The sequence below is a fragment of the Mirounga angustirostris genome, unplaced genomic scaffold (assembly GCF_029215605.1).
Source record: "Mirounga angustirostris isolate CCGP_5_RB_7025 unplaced genomic scaffold, mMirAng1.0.hap1 SCAF_8, whole genome shotgun sequence".
Taxonomy (NCBI): domain Eukaryota; kingdom Metazoa; phylum Chordata; class Mammalia; order Carnivora; family Phocidae; genus Mirounga; species Mirounga angustirostris.
This window is the reverse complement of record NW_026991716.1, coordinates 128,501,079-128,513,667: the sequence shown is the minus strand read 5'-3', so window position 1 is coordinate 128,513,667 and position 12,589 is coordinate 128,501,079. Positions and strand designations below refer to the sequence as shown.

General features: G+C 46.4%; 1 protein-coding gene across 3 annotated transcripts in view; it reads right to left on the bottom strand.

Annotated features, from left to right (window-relative positions):
• Positions 1–11,281, bottom strand: part of UST (uronyl 2-sulfotransferase) — a 331,357-nt gene extending 320,076 nt beyond the window's left edge. Inside the window, exon 1 of one of the 3 annotated variants that reach the window (XM_045865722.3) lies at positions 10,655–11,281. In XM_045865722.3, the coding sequence (XP_045721678.1) occupies positions 10,655–10,901 (247 nt within the window). In that variant the 5' untranslated portion in view covers positions 10,902–11,281. The remainder of the gene's footprint in view (positions 1–10,654) is intronic. The other 2 variants (XM_064598203.1, XM_045865721.3) reach the window with 2 other exon arrangements.
• Positions 11,282–12,589: the final 1,308 nt, after the last annotated feature.

The following is a 12,589-nucleotide window of genomic DNA, read 5'->3' as shown; positions in this document are numbered from 1 at the left end:
GACCTTAGAAAACACCTAATGCAGTGATTCTAAAGAGAAAAGAGACAGCGTCTCCTGGGGCTACATATAAAAATCACCTAGAGAATCTCTTTAAAGAACCCCAAATCCACCCCTATTCTCCCATTCCTGGCCACTGGGACACAGTCCTAGATGGACCAGCCAGATCATACAGAAACACTGCTGCTGATAGGGGTCTTAAGAAAGAAAAACAATGGAGAATCATGGACCTAATCAAACGTCTTTGTTTTAGAGGTAAAGAAACCTAAGCCTCAGAGGCTCATGTGACTTAAGAGCACTGACCACTGACTAGTTGGGAACCCTTCCAGAACCAGGTCCTGTACCCCTCGCAGCAACCGGCACAGTTTTGTTTCTGCTTCTCCAGCGGGAAGGCATTCACGTCAAACAGCCCTCGTGTCAAAGCAGGAAGCTCTGCGCCGGAATTGCAAGGTCATGGTTTTTCTAAACAAAATTTAACTTTCTATTAAATAATGTAAAATCACCTTTGCTTTCAACTTCTCCAGGACTTGAGTGACCAACTATGGCAGATGGTAATGGCCTGTGGCTCGCACATGCGCCAGCACCCATCGAAGGCGGGGCAGGTCAAGGCAACAGGAAGAAGCAGAATATGCAAACAGAGGCAAGGTCACCAGCCTCCGGGCAAAGACAGGATCCATGACTCAGGTCCACGGCCCTGGCCCTAACCTCCAAAAGAAGGGAAGTAGAAACCAGAGAAAAGCAAGTGGCCATACTACGGGGCCTGGTAGTTCCGTCTTAAGCGGGAGAAGTTCTCACCAGCTGTCACAGGGTCTGCCTTGCATTTTGATTGCTTGGAAGGGCATGAGTTACAGACCCCCAGCCCTGTCCTCGGACAGCAGGCCATCCCGGACTGTCAGCTGCACCATACCCCCTGTGCACAACTATTTTTATTTTTACCAATGTAGGGGGGAAAGGTGTGGATAAGTTCAAGCCAGAGCAAAGCAGGCTGTGCATTCAATGTGTTCTTTCAAGACTGTTTCCAGGAAGCAACAGAGAGAAGAAGCTGGAAGGTTGGTGTGCATATAATTAACGGGGCAAATGACTGGAACTTGTCAGCTGTTGAAGAGCCCTTGCCAATCTGAGGGTGAGGGTGATGAGATAAGCCACAAGAACACTGGTTTAGTACATTCATAGTTCTTGGTTATATTGGTGCTTTCGGTTGGAAGCCAAGCCAGGAGTGAGACTGCACATTCCACCAGGATGTGTGTTTGCATGCGTGTGTGTCCCCGTGCATGGATGTATTCGTGCCAGAAGAAAAGGGAGCCTGAGAGAAGCAAAGGACAAAGTGAGAAAATAGACATTTGTTGAATCCGAATGCCAGGCCCTGGGTTAGAGACGTATCCTATAAAACAGCACTTACCAAGCCCATCATATAGATCAAAACATCCTGAGGTTCAGAGAAGTTAAGAAAATTGCCCAGGTTCTCCCAGCTGACAAGTGGTAGTGCAGTGATTCACATCAAAATCTTTGCTCTAAAGCCTCTATTCTTTCTAATATCTGATGCTTGTGGCCCACAGGCCTTCCATGAATATTTACTGAATGACTGAACAAAAGAATTTATGTGTTTCAGAATACTTCCATTTTTATTTTCATCAAGACTATGAAAGTCATACTCACTGAGCTAGGGAAAAAAAAATCAATGGTGTTTCCAGAAATGCAGTAGGGCTAAATGTAAATAATTACTTAAGTCACCCATCAATGAGTGAACTAAGAATTGCTTAATCAAAGCCACGACTTAAGGTGATTTTAATACCTTTCATCAAACAAGGGTCAATGGGTTTGTGCACTGACTGAGCCCTAATTGTATAGTTTCTCATTTTGCCCTTCTAGGGGCAAATCCATTTGCTCACTACTTCAAAAACCATGTCATCTTTTGGTCTCATCTCCTTAAAGACAAAAAATCATGCTGGAAATGGACTGGCTAATTTAACACAATTTGCTAGGTAAGGAAGACACTGGCTTAGAGAGAGAGAAATAAACAATGTGCAAACTCCCAGAACTACTCATCCGGGTTTGGAAAAATGACAAGAAACAAGAAGTCTGCACTCTAGTCATATGCAGCCAAAGCTCTAGATTGAGCTCAGGTATTCTTAATCACAGGGAGAGCTCTATAAATGTAATTCCAAATCTCCACAGGGAAGAGGTGGACAATTCTCCCCACGTGCAGAGAAATCTCTACGGAACTATATGTCATAGTGGCTTTAATATCTTTGCTTGGAACAGCCACTTCAAACAGCCAGGAAGAGAAGAGTCAGGAAGAGGCAGGCCGTAGACATCACCTGAGCTTGTCTTTCCTGGCACTCCTCCCCGCGTTCTCTTCTTAAAATAGAGACCAAACGAAGCAGGATGTGGCACCCTCGTGAAGAACAGTCTGCTCAGCCAATATACTGATTCAACAGATAGTTCCTGAGGGCTTGTGCAGAGCACCCAGGAGAGGTGTCAGACTAGAGATGGACAGTACGGGAGCACCTTCCTCCTTTCCAGGAGCTTGCCCACAATCTATCACAATACGAGGTAGACTATCACAACTTCAGACGTGATCATGAACTAATCATGGGAGTTCAGAGATCATCGTTGGAATGTGAGCTTCCTAAACCATCAGCAGAGAGGCAATAACAGAAGCATAGTCATGGGATGAGACAAGAAAAATTTCCCATCTTTGGGAAATTACAGACAACTGATAGAAACCCAGAGTCAGACCAAGAGGTGTATCATACCCTCACCACTAAATAGCTATCTGGCTCCCAGGTCATTTTCAATACGAGAATGTTACAAATTATTCAAATTGAGCCTCTACCAAGCAGCATGGAATTGACTGTACCTATCTTAAAGCTTCTCATTTTGATAATACGTATTTTTAAAACATACTAAAAATGTCTAACACTTTTAGAAAAACAACTAATATTTCTAAAATTCGTAAGTTAACTTACTAAAGAGAAACATATATACATAATCCTCTTCCTATATATTTGTCCTGTACGTTGTAGCAATGTGAATAAAAAATGAATTGCATACGAATTCTAATTTTATGAGAATGTTCAAGATCTCCTTGGTAGCCTTGTATTACCTTGTATAAGGAACATGATGTACCCAAATGCTTTCCCCTGCTGAGCTCATCAGCTCCATTCTAGCGAGCAAACACAGGACAAAATACTCACATCTATTGTTCTATAATCTGCTGTTCAAAACTAGCTACACTCATACTTCACACATAAATCACAGTAATCTTTGTGACATCTATCAAATGGGTTAGTGCTATCTATCCATGAAGTGTCATACATGAGAGCTAAATGTAGACAACCAAAATGTTTCCTATTCAAAGTGATCCATACTGCAAACAAGACCCCCAAGATTCTTTTGAAGATAGCCTTGTTTTCGGTTAATTGTTAGAAATTTATTTAGAATTTACTATATACCCAGACACTGTACTTAGCACTTTGAAAATGACTAAAGTATGAAAATAATTTGCCCCTTGAGAAGGTACACACCTATAATATAGAAAACAACATGTAACAGTATCGTGTTTAAGCCAGTACCATCTTTTGCAACTTCAAAATAAATAGCAAAATCATGTATTTGATAGGGGTCTAGTATCCAGAATATATAAAGAACTCTTAAAACTCAAAAACAAAAACAGAACCCAATTAAAAAATGGGTGAAGGGGGGCGCCTGGGTGGCGCAGTCAGTTGAGCATCCAACTCTTGGTTTTGGCTCAGGTCGTGATCTCAGGGTCATGAGATCAAGCCCCACAACAGGTTTGTTGCTCAAGGCGGGGTCTGCTTGAGATTCTCTCTCCCTCTCCCTCTGCCCTTCCCCCATGCACTCTCTCTCTCTAAAATAAATAAATAAATCTTTAAAAAAAAATGGGTGAAGGATGTGAATACACATTTTTCCAAAAAAGACATACAAATGACCAATAAGCACATGAAAAGATGCTCCACATCACTCATCATTAGGGAAATGCAAAACAAAAGCAAAATAAAATATTATTTCACAACCATTAGGATGGCGATAATCAAAATAATGAAAAATAACAAGTGTTGATGAGGATGTAGAGAAGCTCAGACTCTCATACATTGCTGGTGGGGTATACAATGGTGTAGCGCCTGTGAAAAACAGCTTGGTAGTTCCTCAACAAATTAAACATAGAATTACCTTATGACCTAGCAATCCACTTCCAAGTATATATACCCCAAGGAACAGAAAATAGGTCTTCAAAAACTTGCCCACAATAGTTCATAGAAGCACTATGCGTAATAGCCAAAAGATAGAAACAACTCAAATGTCCATCAACCCATGAATGGATAAACAAAATGTGGTCTAAACCGTGGAATATTATTCAGCCATTAACAGAAATGAAGTAGGGATACATGCTATGCCATGACTGAACCATGACAACAATATGCCAAGTGAAAGAAGCCACTCACAAAAGGCCACATATTGTACAGCTTCATTTCTAGGAGAAGTCCAGAACAGGCAAATCTATAGAGACAGAATGTAGATTAGAGTTGACTTAGGGCTGAGGAGATGGAGGAATGGGGAGGTGACAACCAAAGGATATGGGGTTTCTCTTTGTGCTGATGAAAATGCTCTAACATCAACTATAGCAATGGTTGCGCTTGTCTATGAATATACTAAAAACTATAGAAAACTATTAAAGTATTCAAAACTTTAAATGTGTGAATTGTTATGGTTTCTAAATCATATCTCAATAAAACTGTTAAAAATAAAAAGCAATACTGAAATGGGCTTCATTTGGAATTTTCTTACCCAACAGTTGCTACATTTTTTTTAATTTTTGCTTTTTTTTTGTTTGTTTTTTGGTGGAATATTCGTGTTTCGGTCCCCACTTCTAAAAAATGAAAGGGTTTATGGCAATCACTGCTTAAAGCTGAGTTTTCTATAACAAAAATCAATACAGGTAAGATAACATTTATTTGTGGTCAAGTCTTAACATCTTTCAAAACAGAACCAAAAACGAAAGCAGAAAGAGCAAGTGAGGGGCATCTGGGTGGCTCAGTCGTTGAGCGTCTGCCTTTGGCTTGGGTCATGGTCCCGGGATCCTGGGATTGAGCCCCGCATCAGGCTCCCTGCCCCGCGGGAAGCCTGCTTCTCCCTCTCCCACTCCCCCTGCTTGTGTTCCCTCTCTCGCTGTGTCTCTCTCTGTCAAATAAATAAATTAAAAAAAAAAAAAAGAGCAATGATAACTTCTTACAATTCAAGCAGCCACACTCTGTCAAATAAGATGCCTTTTCATCGTCCATCGCTGCTTCTCTTCAGGACAGCTGCATGGCAAGCTAGCGTCCACCCTTGCGCTTCCCTCAGGGGAAGCAAAAGATACTATTTCTTCTGGGACCCAACAAGCTTGACCACTTTCCTTCTGGTTTCTCAAATACAAAGCCAACTAGTGTTTTAAACCTGGATTGATGACAGGGAATTTGAGGAAAGACAGTATCCAGATAATACATATTTATACGTACTTTTAAACAATTCATACTGAGACTAGTCTACATCAAAAATAGTTTACAAAGCAGAATGCTTTTCACCATTCATGCCATGTGTTTATAGAACAGTCTGCCATAGCTGAATTCCATTTTCTGTCCTTCCTCTAATACAGGGCTACTGTGTCCCCAGCCAACCCTATAAGACACATTTGCAGCTACGAACAAGAATGCCATTTTCTTTTTATGTCAACGATTTCTATTGATCACATCATATTTAATGCACTCATTTCCTAGATTGCTGTCTGGGGCCTGGAGCACTATATTTAAACAATGCCTGATGTGCAGAAGAAAAATTAAATTTGACTTTTAAGGTTTAAAGAAATGATTTTGTAACAGATCTGGAACTCTATTATTCACATTTTCCTTTAAATTCATTTAAACCTGGAGAATTTCAAATTCGATAAAGTTCCATCTCTTTCTCTCTTGTTTTTTGACTCGAATTTGCCATGCTCATATATAATATGTATAAAGATTGGCAATTCTGAAAACTGAAATAGAAGTAGTGTATCTTCATTTAAAGTGGTATAATTTAAAAAATGGAAAGGAAAGCATGTCAATTTGAGATTGACCCAACAACTTTAGTTCCCATAAAGGCTAAATCACATATCCAAGGCTTGATGATAAATCATTAGAGTTTGCCAGTTGTATAAGATGTGTAGTAAGCCATCTGGCTTTATTCAATTTACATCAGAGTAACGAGTTTTATTCCAAGTTTCTGATATTTCCACAGCTCATAAGTAATGAGACTACTGGCAGAGGCTGTATCATAACCTAATTTCTGGGGGGGGGGGGTTACTTGATTTTTATTTGTTTTCTATAGCAAATCAAAGTCTGAATGCCACTTCAAAAAAGCAAAGAATGTCACTGAATTGGAAAAACTATGGTCCCCAAGCTTAGGGATAGCCATTTGCCAAACCCATGCATTTTACCCCACTCTATGCTCCTGTTCTCTCTCAACCGATTTCAAGGAGGAAAAAATCAAGACCACAGTTATTCTTGCATAATCCACCCCACTCCCAATTTACTTTGTTTTTTTCAAATCCTTTGCTGCAGAAAGTACCTTTAAGGAAAACAGACTTTGCCCAGGCCCAAACAAACTAGAAAAGAAGACTGTTCGACCCAGCTTCTGTGGGAAGAGAAAGCATCATCATTGCCTCCTTCCCCTTTCTTTCTCCACTATTCCTTCTGGTCGCCAGCTCCACCCCATTCCACGCAACTCCTAACCTCGGAGAGTCTAAAGCCAGCTGCAGCTGCAGCTGTTGGCTGGTCCTTCCCTTGAAACAATGGGGCTTAAGCAACAAAGCAGATGCATTTTTAAAAGTTGAGCTGTAAAAGATGAAACCATGCATATCACCTTTAAAATACTGTCTGAATCTCCTCTCTCTCATCTCTCTTCTTTCACTCAAGTATATAGGAGGCTTCCTGAAAGTAAAGCTTTTCCCTGCAACGATGGTTCTCGACCTTCAGCCTGTATCAGAGTCACGTGGAAGACTTGCTAAAACACAGATTGCTGGGTCCTGGGCCCAGACGCTTTCATTCAGTTGGTCTGGAACGAGCCCTGAGAATCTGCATTTGTAAGAAGTTTCCAGGTGACGTTGATGCTGCAGGTCCACAGACCACACATTGAAAACTACTAGCCTAGACAAAGAACAAATTGCTAAAGGAAGACAGAAAGATCAGGAATTTAAGATTCTATTTGGTATCACCTCTGGGTGTGTGGCGCTGGGAGGGCTGAGTTCACTGGTACAGGGAGATTAATACAGGAAGGTGGAGTTAAGAGCCGACCAGCTGCTTGACTTATTTCCCTTCTCTGCTGGCCCTTTAAGACACTCAGAATAAAAGTATCAAGGAAAGCGAAATTATGCAAATACATATGATTATTTGTAGCCAGTCAGCTCTTCTGATTCCCCTTGCATCTTGGCTGCTCGTAGAGTTATGCATTAAGTGCCTGAACCGGACAGATTTGAGTTCAAGTCCTGCCTTATTTGCTGTGCGTCCTTCAGCAAGTCAGTGAATCTCTGTGTTTTCATTTCTCCCACATCAAAAATGGGAACAATAGGGGCGCATTCGAGTGCTTTCATCCTTTATTTCAAAAAATGAGGCCTGATTTTTTGACCTCATTTTTGACCTCAAAACGACTTGGTGGCTCAGTCGTTAAGCGTCTGCCTTCGGCTCAGGTCATGGTCCTGGGGTCCTGGGATCGAGCCCCGCGCCGGGCTGCGTCGGGCTCTCCGCTCCGCAGGAAGCCTGCTTCTCCCTCTCCCACTCCCCCTGCTTGTGTTCCCTCTCTCGCTGTGTCTCTCTCTGTCAAATAAATAAATAAAATCTTTAAAAAAAAAAAATGGGAACAATAGAAGCTCCCTGTAATATTGCTATGTGGACACAATTTCATTCTGCATGTGCATTTACAGGAACATACACAATGAGTGTTAGCTTTTATCGGGAATGGTCCTATCTCCTGGCTTTACTGTGAGAATATTCAATATGTTAAATATCATATGACCTATTTGATAAAAGAGGTTCAGTTATTACTGCCATAAACATCAAGTAGCTACTATGTGTAGATGTATAATATTATCTAAGTGTATTAAAATAAGTTCCTGTCAAGAAAATTTTTTGCTATAAATATTATTTTGATTTGGAAAATTTTGACTTTATATGAACTTATATTTAAGAAAAATACTTGCCTCCAAAATTGGCTAACTCAGGAAATTGAGAGGATATGTGTACTAACCACAAATTTTGTTTTGACAGACACTAAAATAATAGAATGGAGGACACAAGGGGTAAGTATTCTGCAGATACCTTGGCCTTATATTATTAAGGGTATATTTTAGACCTTCTTAAAGACCACAAGCACACTTTTCCCAAAAATCATTATATTTATGTAACAAAACAACAGGGAACAAATTTGGCCAAGGTATCCTATTTTCAGTTCACAGTGATGTCATTTTTTTCACCCATCATGTCAGTTGGAAACTGATAAGTTAGTAACAAGAGCAATGTTCGACCCATCGGTTCTTCCCAGTTCCCTGAGTGAATTCACCCTTCTACCAACTGAGCCCCCAAATTTATCAGGCCTCATTTTTTGAAATAAAGGATGAAAGCACTCGATTCTGGGAACAACACACTTTTGGCTCAATTTTCAAAAGCTTAACATGCTAGATTGTGCAGTTTCTTGGTTTTACCCCCAGTATGGCCTTTGTTCATTCCTCCTTTCAGTTTTTCCTGTCCCCAAGAAGGGATCAGAAACACCACATTTCAAGAGCTGGGTGGAGGTCTGAGATATAACCTAGTCCAGCCCCTAACTACTAATGAAAAAGCTGAGGCCCAGGAAGTCTGAGTGCCCTGCCAAGTGCTCTTGACTAAACACAGATATCCTCATTCCCCATCTACTGTGTTTTCCCTGCCCCATTGGCCTCCACATTTTGCTTAAGGGGAATTTCAACAAAGAATTCGTTATCAGATTTTATAGAGCCCTGGGCTTCCAAAACACTTCCCAATGCCAGTTAACAGTGAGATGTTGTTAACTATTAAAAGAAGAAAGAAGAAAAAGGAAAAAAAAAGTTAGCTTTGTAGCACTAGCAGGTGTCTCAGAATCTATGAAGCTATGGAGACTCCAAAATACAGAACTCAGGGAAAGAAGAGATTTGACTCCCTAATAAAAGCGCGTATTATCCCAAACCCTCTAAGAAACCAGATGCTAAGGATTGTACTCTGGAAATCTGCTTGGACAATATTTTCCTTTAATTTTCCCTAAAGCATCTTACAAAACCACAGTTCTCCAAAGTTTCTACTGAAATGGAAGCACACCTTTTAAAATCTGAGCTTCACTGCATGGAAAGAGCATTATCTTATCTGCGTTTATTCAAAATGCTCCGACACATTTGTTACTTTGCTGAGGTGTTTGGTTTTTTTTTTTTTCCTTCGAAAACAGCCTATCTAGACCTGTGGCTTCTGCGACTGGGGGGCTTTTGAGGTGAAGTGTGGCAGCTTCCAGCCTACTGGAGTCTTTCCGCCCGATACGGTCCGGCGCTTCCGAGGCTTCCCTTTGCGCACCCGCTCGCGTCAGGCAGATGCCGGATGTTTGCCCGGTGGCTCAGGTTCATCACCTTGGACCTTTGCGAGAAGCTGGCGCCTCCCCAGCCTCTCCCCGCGCCCCCGCAAAACCTCTTCTGGCCACGACGGGTCAGAGACTTGCAGCCTCCCTTGGCCCGGGCGCGCGCCAGCAGCGGACCGGGGACCCCGGCGTGCGCTCGCCTGGCCCTGGCACCGCCCTCCCCGCGCCCGCACCCAGCTGCGCATCCCGCCCTCTCTCTGCAGCCGCTCTTTTCTCTCTCCGGGCAACCCCCTCCTCACCTCTGCTAAAAATAGGCGGCCTCGCTTCTAAGAAACCAAGCACAAGCCCCCCACCCCCCAAAAAAAGTTCTGACTTGAGACACACGCAGCGCAGACGATCTTCGGGTCAAAGCAGGCGACACTGCCAGCCAGGCTGACCCGCGCCCTCGGATAGCCCCGGACCCCCCGGGGGCAACTGCTTCCGCGTCCCCCTCGCTGTTGCCGAAGGCCTAGCCAGCCCAGGGTCAGCACCGAGCCCGAAAACTGCCCCTGGGCCACTGAGCCGGCGGGCAGGAGGGGGACTCGCGGGGCAGAACTAGCAGAACCAAGCGGGGCGAGGAGCGAACCCCATCCCCCGCACGACCCGGAGTGCTCACGAGACAGAGGACCACGGTCACTGACCATGCCACGGGGGGGGGGGGGGGCCTTCCCCTCGCCGCTCCCCACACCTCCGGGCCAGAAAACACACACTCGTACACACCCACAAGCACACACGCCTGCACTCCGCCCCGGACGGGGAGGCAGAGGCGGGGAAGGTATGCGGTACCCCGCCCGGGGTACCTGCCCCGCACGCCACCCAGGCAGCGCCTCCGCCTCGGAGCAGACGGACAGACGCGCGGGAGGAAGCCGGCACCCGGGCGTCCCACCTGGGGAGCCTCGGGGCGCCGGCGGGCGGTCGCAGCGCCACAAGTCCCCGACGCGCCCCTCTCCCCGCCCCCCCCCCCCAGCACAAGTTCGCGCGGCTCGCGCCGCCCTCGCCCGGCCCCCTTCCTTACCCAAATACTGCCGCAGGTCGAGCAGGAAGCGAGGGGGTCCCCCGCTGAGCTGATAGAAGAGGGAGCCCAGGCAGAAGACCAGCAGGGTGGCCATGCAGAAGCCGTAGTCCCGGAGGGAGAAGCGCAGGAAAGGCAGCAGGGAGACCCGGCGCTTCCAGCTGCCCAGGCCCGGAGGGGCGCCCCCCAGAGGGGCCCCATGGGGCCAGGGATCCGCGCCGCCGCCGGGATGCTGCTGCTTCTTCTTCATCGCCTGCTCCGCCGCCTCGCACAGCCTGCCCGAGCCAGGAAAAGGTCACCCATCCGCCTGCGAGGAGGAGAGCCCGGCCGGCCGGCTGCACATGGGCAGGGCCGCGCGGAGGGCAGCCCGGGTGGGGGCGGGGAGGGGCCGAAGTTGCCGGGCTCAGGAGACTTTCCTCGGCATGGTCCCCGCCGCCGCGGCCCGAGCGGCCGAGGTGCCCGGCCCCGGCTCGGCCCGCGCCCGCGCCCGCTAGCGCCCCCGCGCCCCGCGCCCCGCCGCGCCTCGGGCTCGCTCGCGGCCGCCGGGGCTCGCCTCCAGCGCCAGCGTGGACCCCCCGGCTTTGTGTCTGTCGGTCTCGGCGTGTTTTGTCCCGGTTCAGACTCCTCTAAAAGACGGCAGGGAGGAACAGGAGGCGGACACCACCCCCTCGCTCCACCTCCTTGACAGGGGTTTTCCTTCTTCTCCTCCCCTTTCCCTCTCCGGCTCTCCGCAGCCCTCTCTCCTCCCTCTTCCCTCCCTCTCGGCGCCCGGGTCTCCGGGTTTCTCCCGGGTGTCACGTTACTCCCTCTGACCGGGGGGCGAAAGGGGGGGGCGGCGATTATTCGCAACTAGGAAGAAAGTTTCTGGGTGTTTTTCTCCTTCCCCCTTTCTCTACCATCTGGCCTCAGTTTCTGCGCCACCAGCGACCTCTTGGGGGCCCTGCTGACTTCCCTCTCGTAAACAGTCCCCGGCAGGAAGAAGCACGACTTCTTTTACTATATATATATTTTTTCATTTCAGAAACTTGATTCTCCTCCTGTATCCTGAGCTGCTTACAGAAGGCCGGTAAAAAGTATTTGGGTATATGTTCAAGACTTCACTGAGCTGGTCAAAGAGCAAGTGGTGTGAATTATAATTAAACATGCCCATGGGGCCAGGCTCATCGCCCCGACTCCTGGAAGAGAAAGGGAAGAGGACGCTCTCTTCTTGCTCGCCCTAGCTCTCCAGCTTCTCCTCCACAGAGCCGCTCCTCCACGTGAGGACCGGAGAGGCAACAGGGTGGTACAGAGCCTACTCAAGGAGGTCCTTCCTCTAGCAGAGATGAAGGGGAAGGGCCCTTACATACCCATTTCAGCGTTGCCCCCTTTCCTTCCATGGGAAGCTTCTGGACGTGAAAGAACCCCCCCCTCCCCCCCGCCCCGTAGGAAGACCGAATCCAACACAGATCCGGCGGCGGGGGTGGGCGATGGACGAAAGGGCTGCTCCCATCACCCACACTTTCAGTAAGAATCATTTGTTGCTATGTACAGAAGCTGCACCACCTGAGGCTGAAGTGACTTGCCCGAGGACACAGAGCTCCTAGGAGTCGGGTTGGGAGCCACATTCATCATATCTGTTCCACCCTCCAGCCCTCGGTATCCTAACCACTGCACTGCACTATCTCCCAGCCAGGACCCTTTTCCCGTAATTTGCACAGTGATTGGAGGAAGAGATATAGCTCATTGAGCCCAGGCTACCTTGAGAAACGGACACCTTGGGGTTTTGGTGCCTCTCATCCTGTCACTGTAACATTCCAGTAGCAGAGGACCAGTTGCAAGGAAGAATCAGCAGCCAGGACCTCTATGATGCTAAGACTGTTTTCCTGAAAACCTTTTTAAAGGTGGGTAGCTGGAAACTTTTCTGTGGAAGATTGGGGAATGGAATCCTGAGAGCAAGAG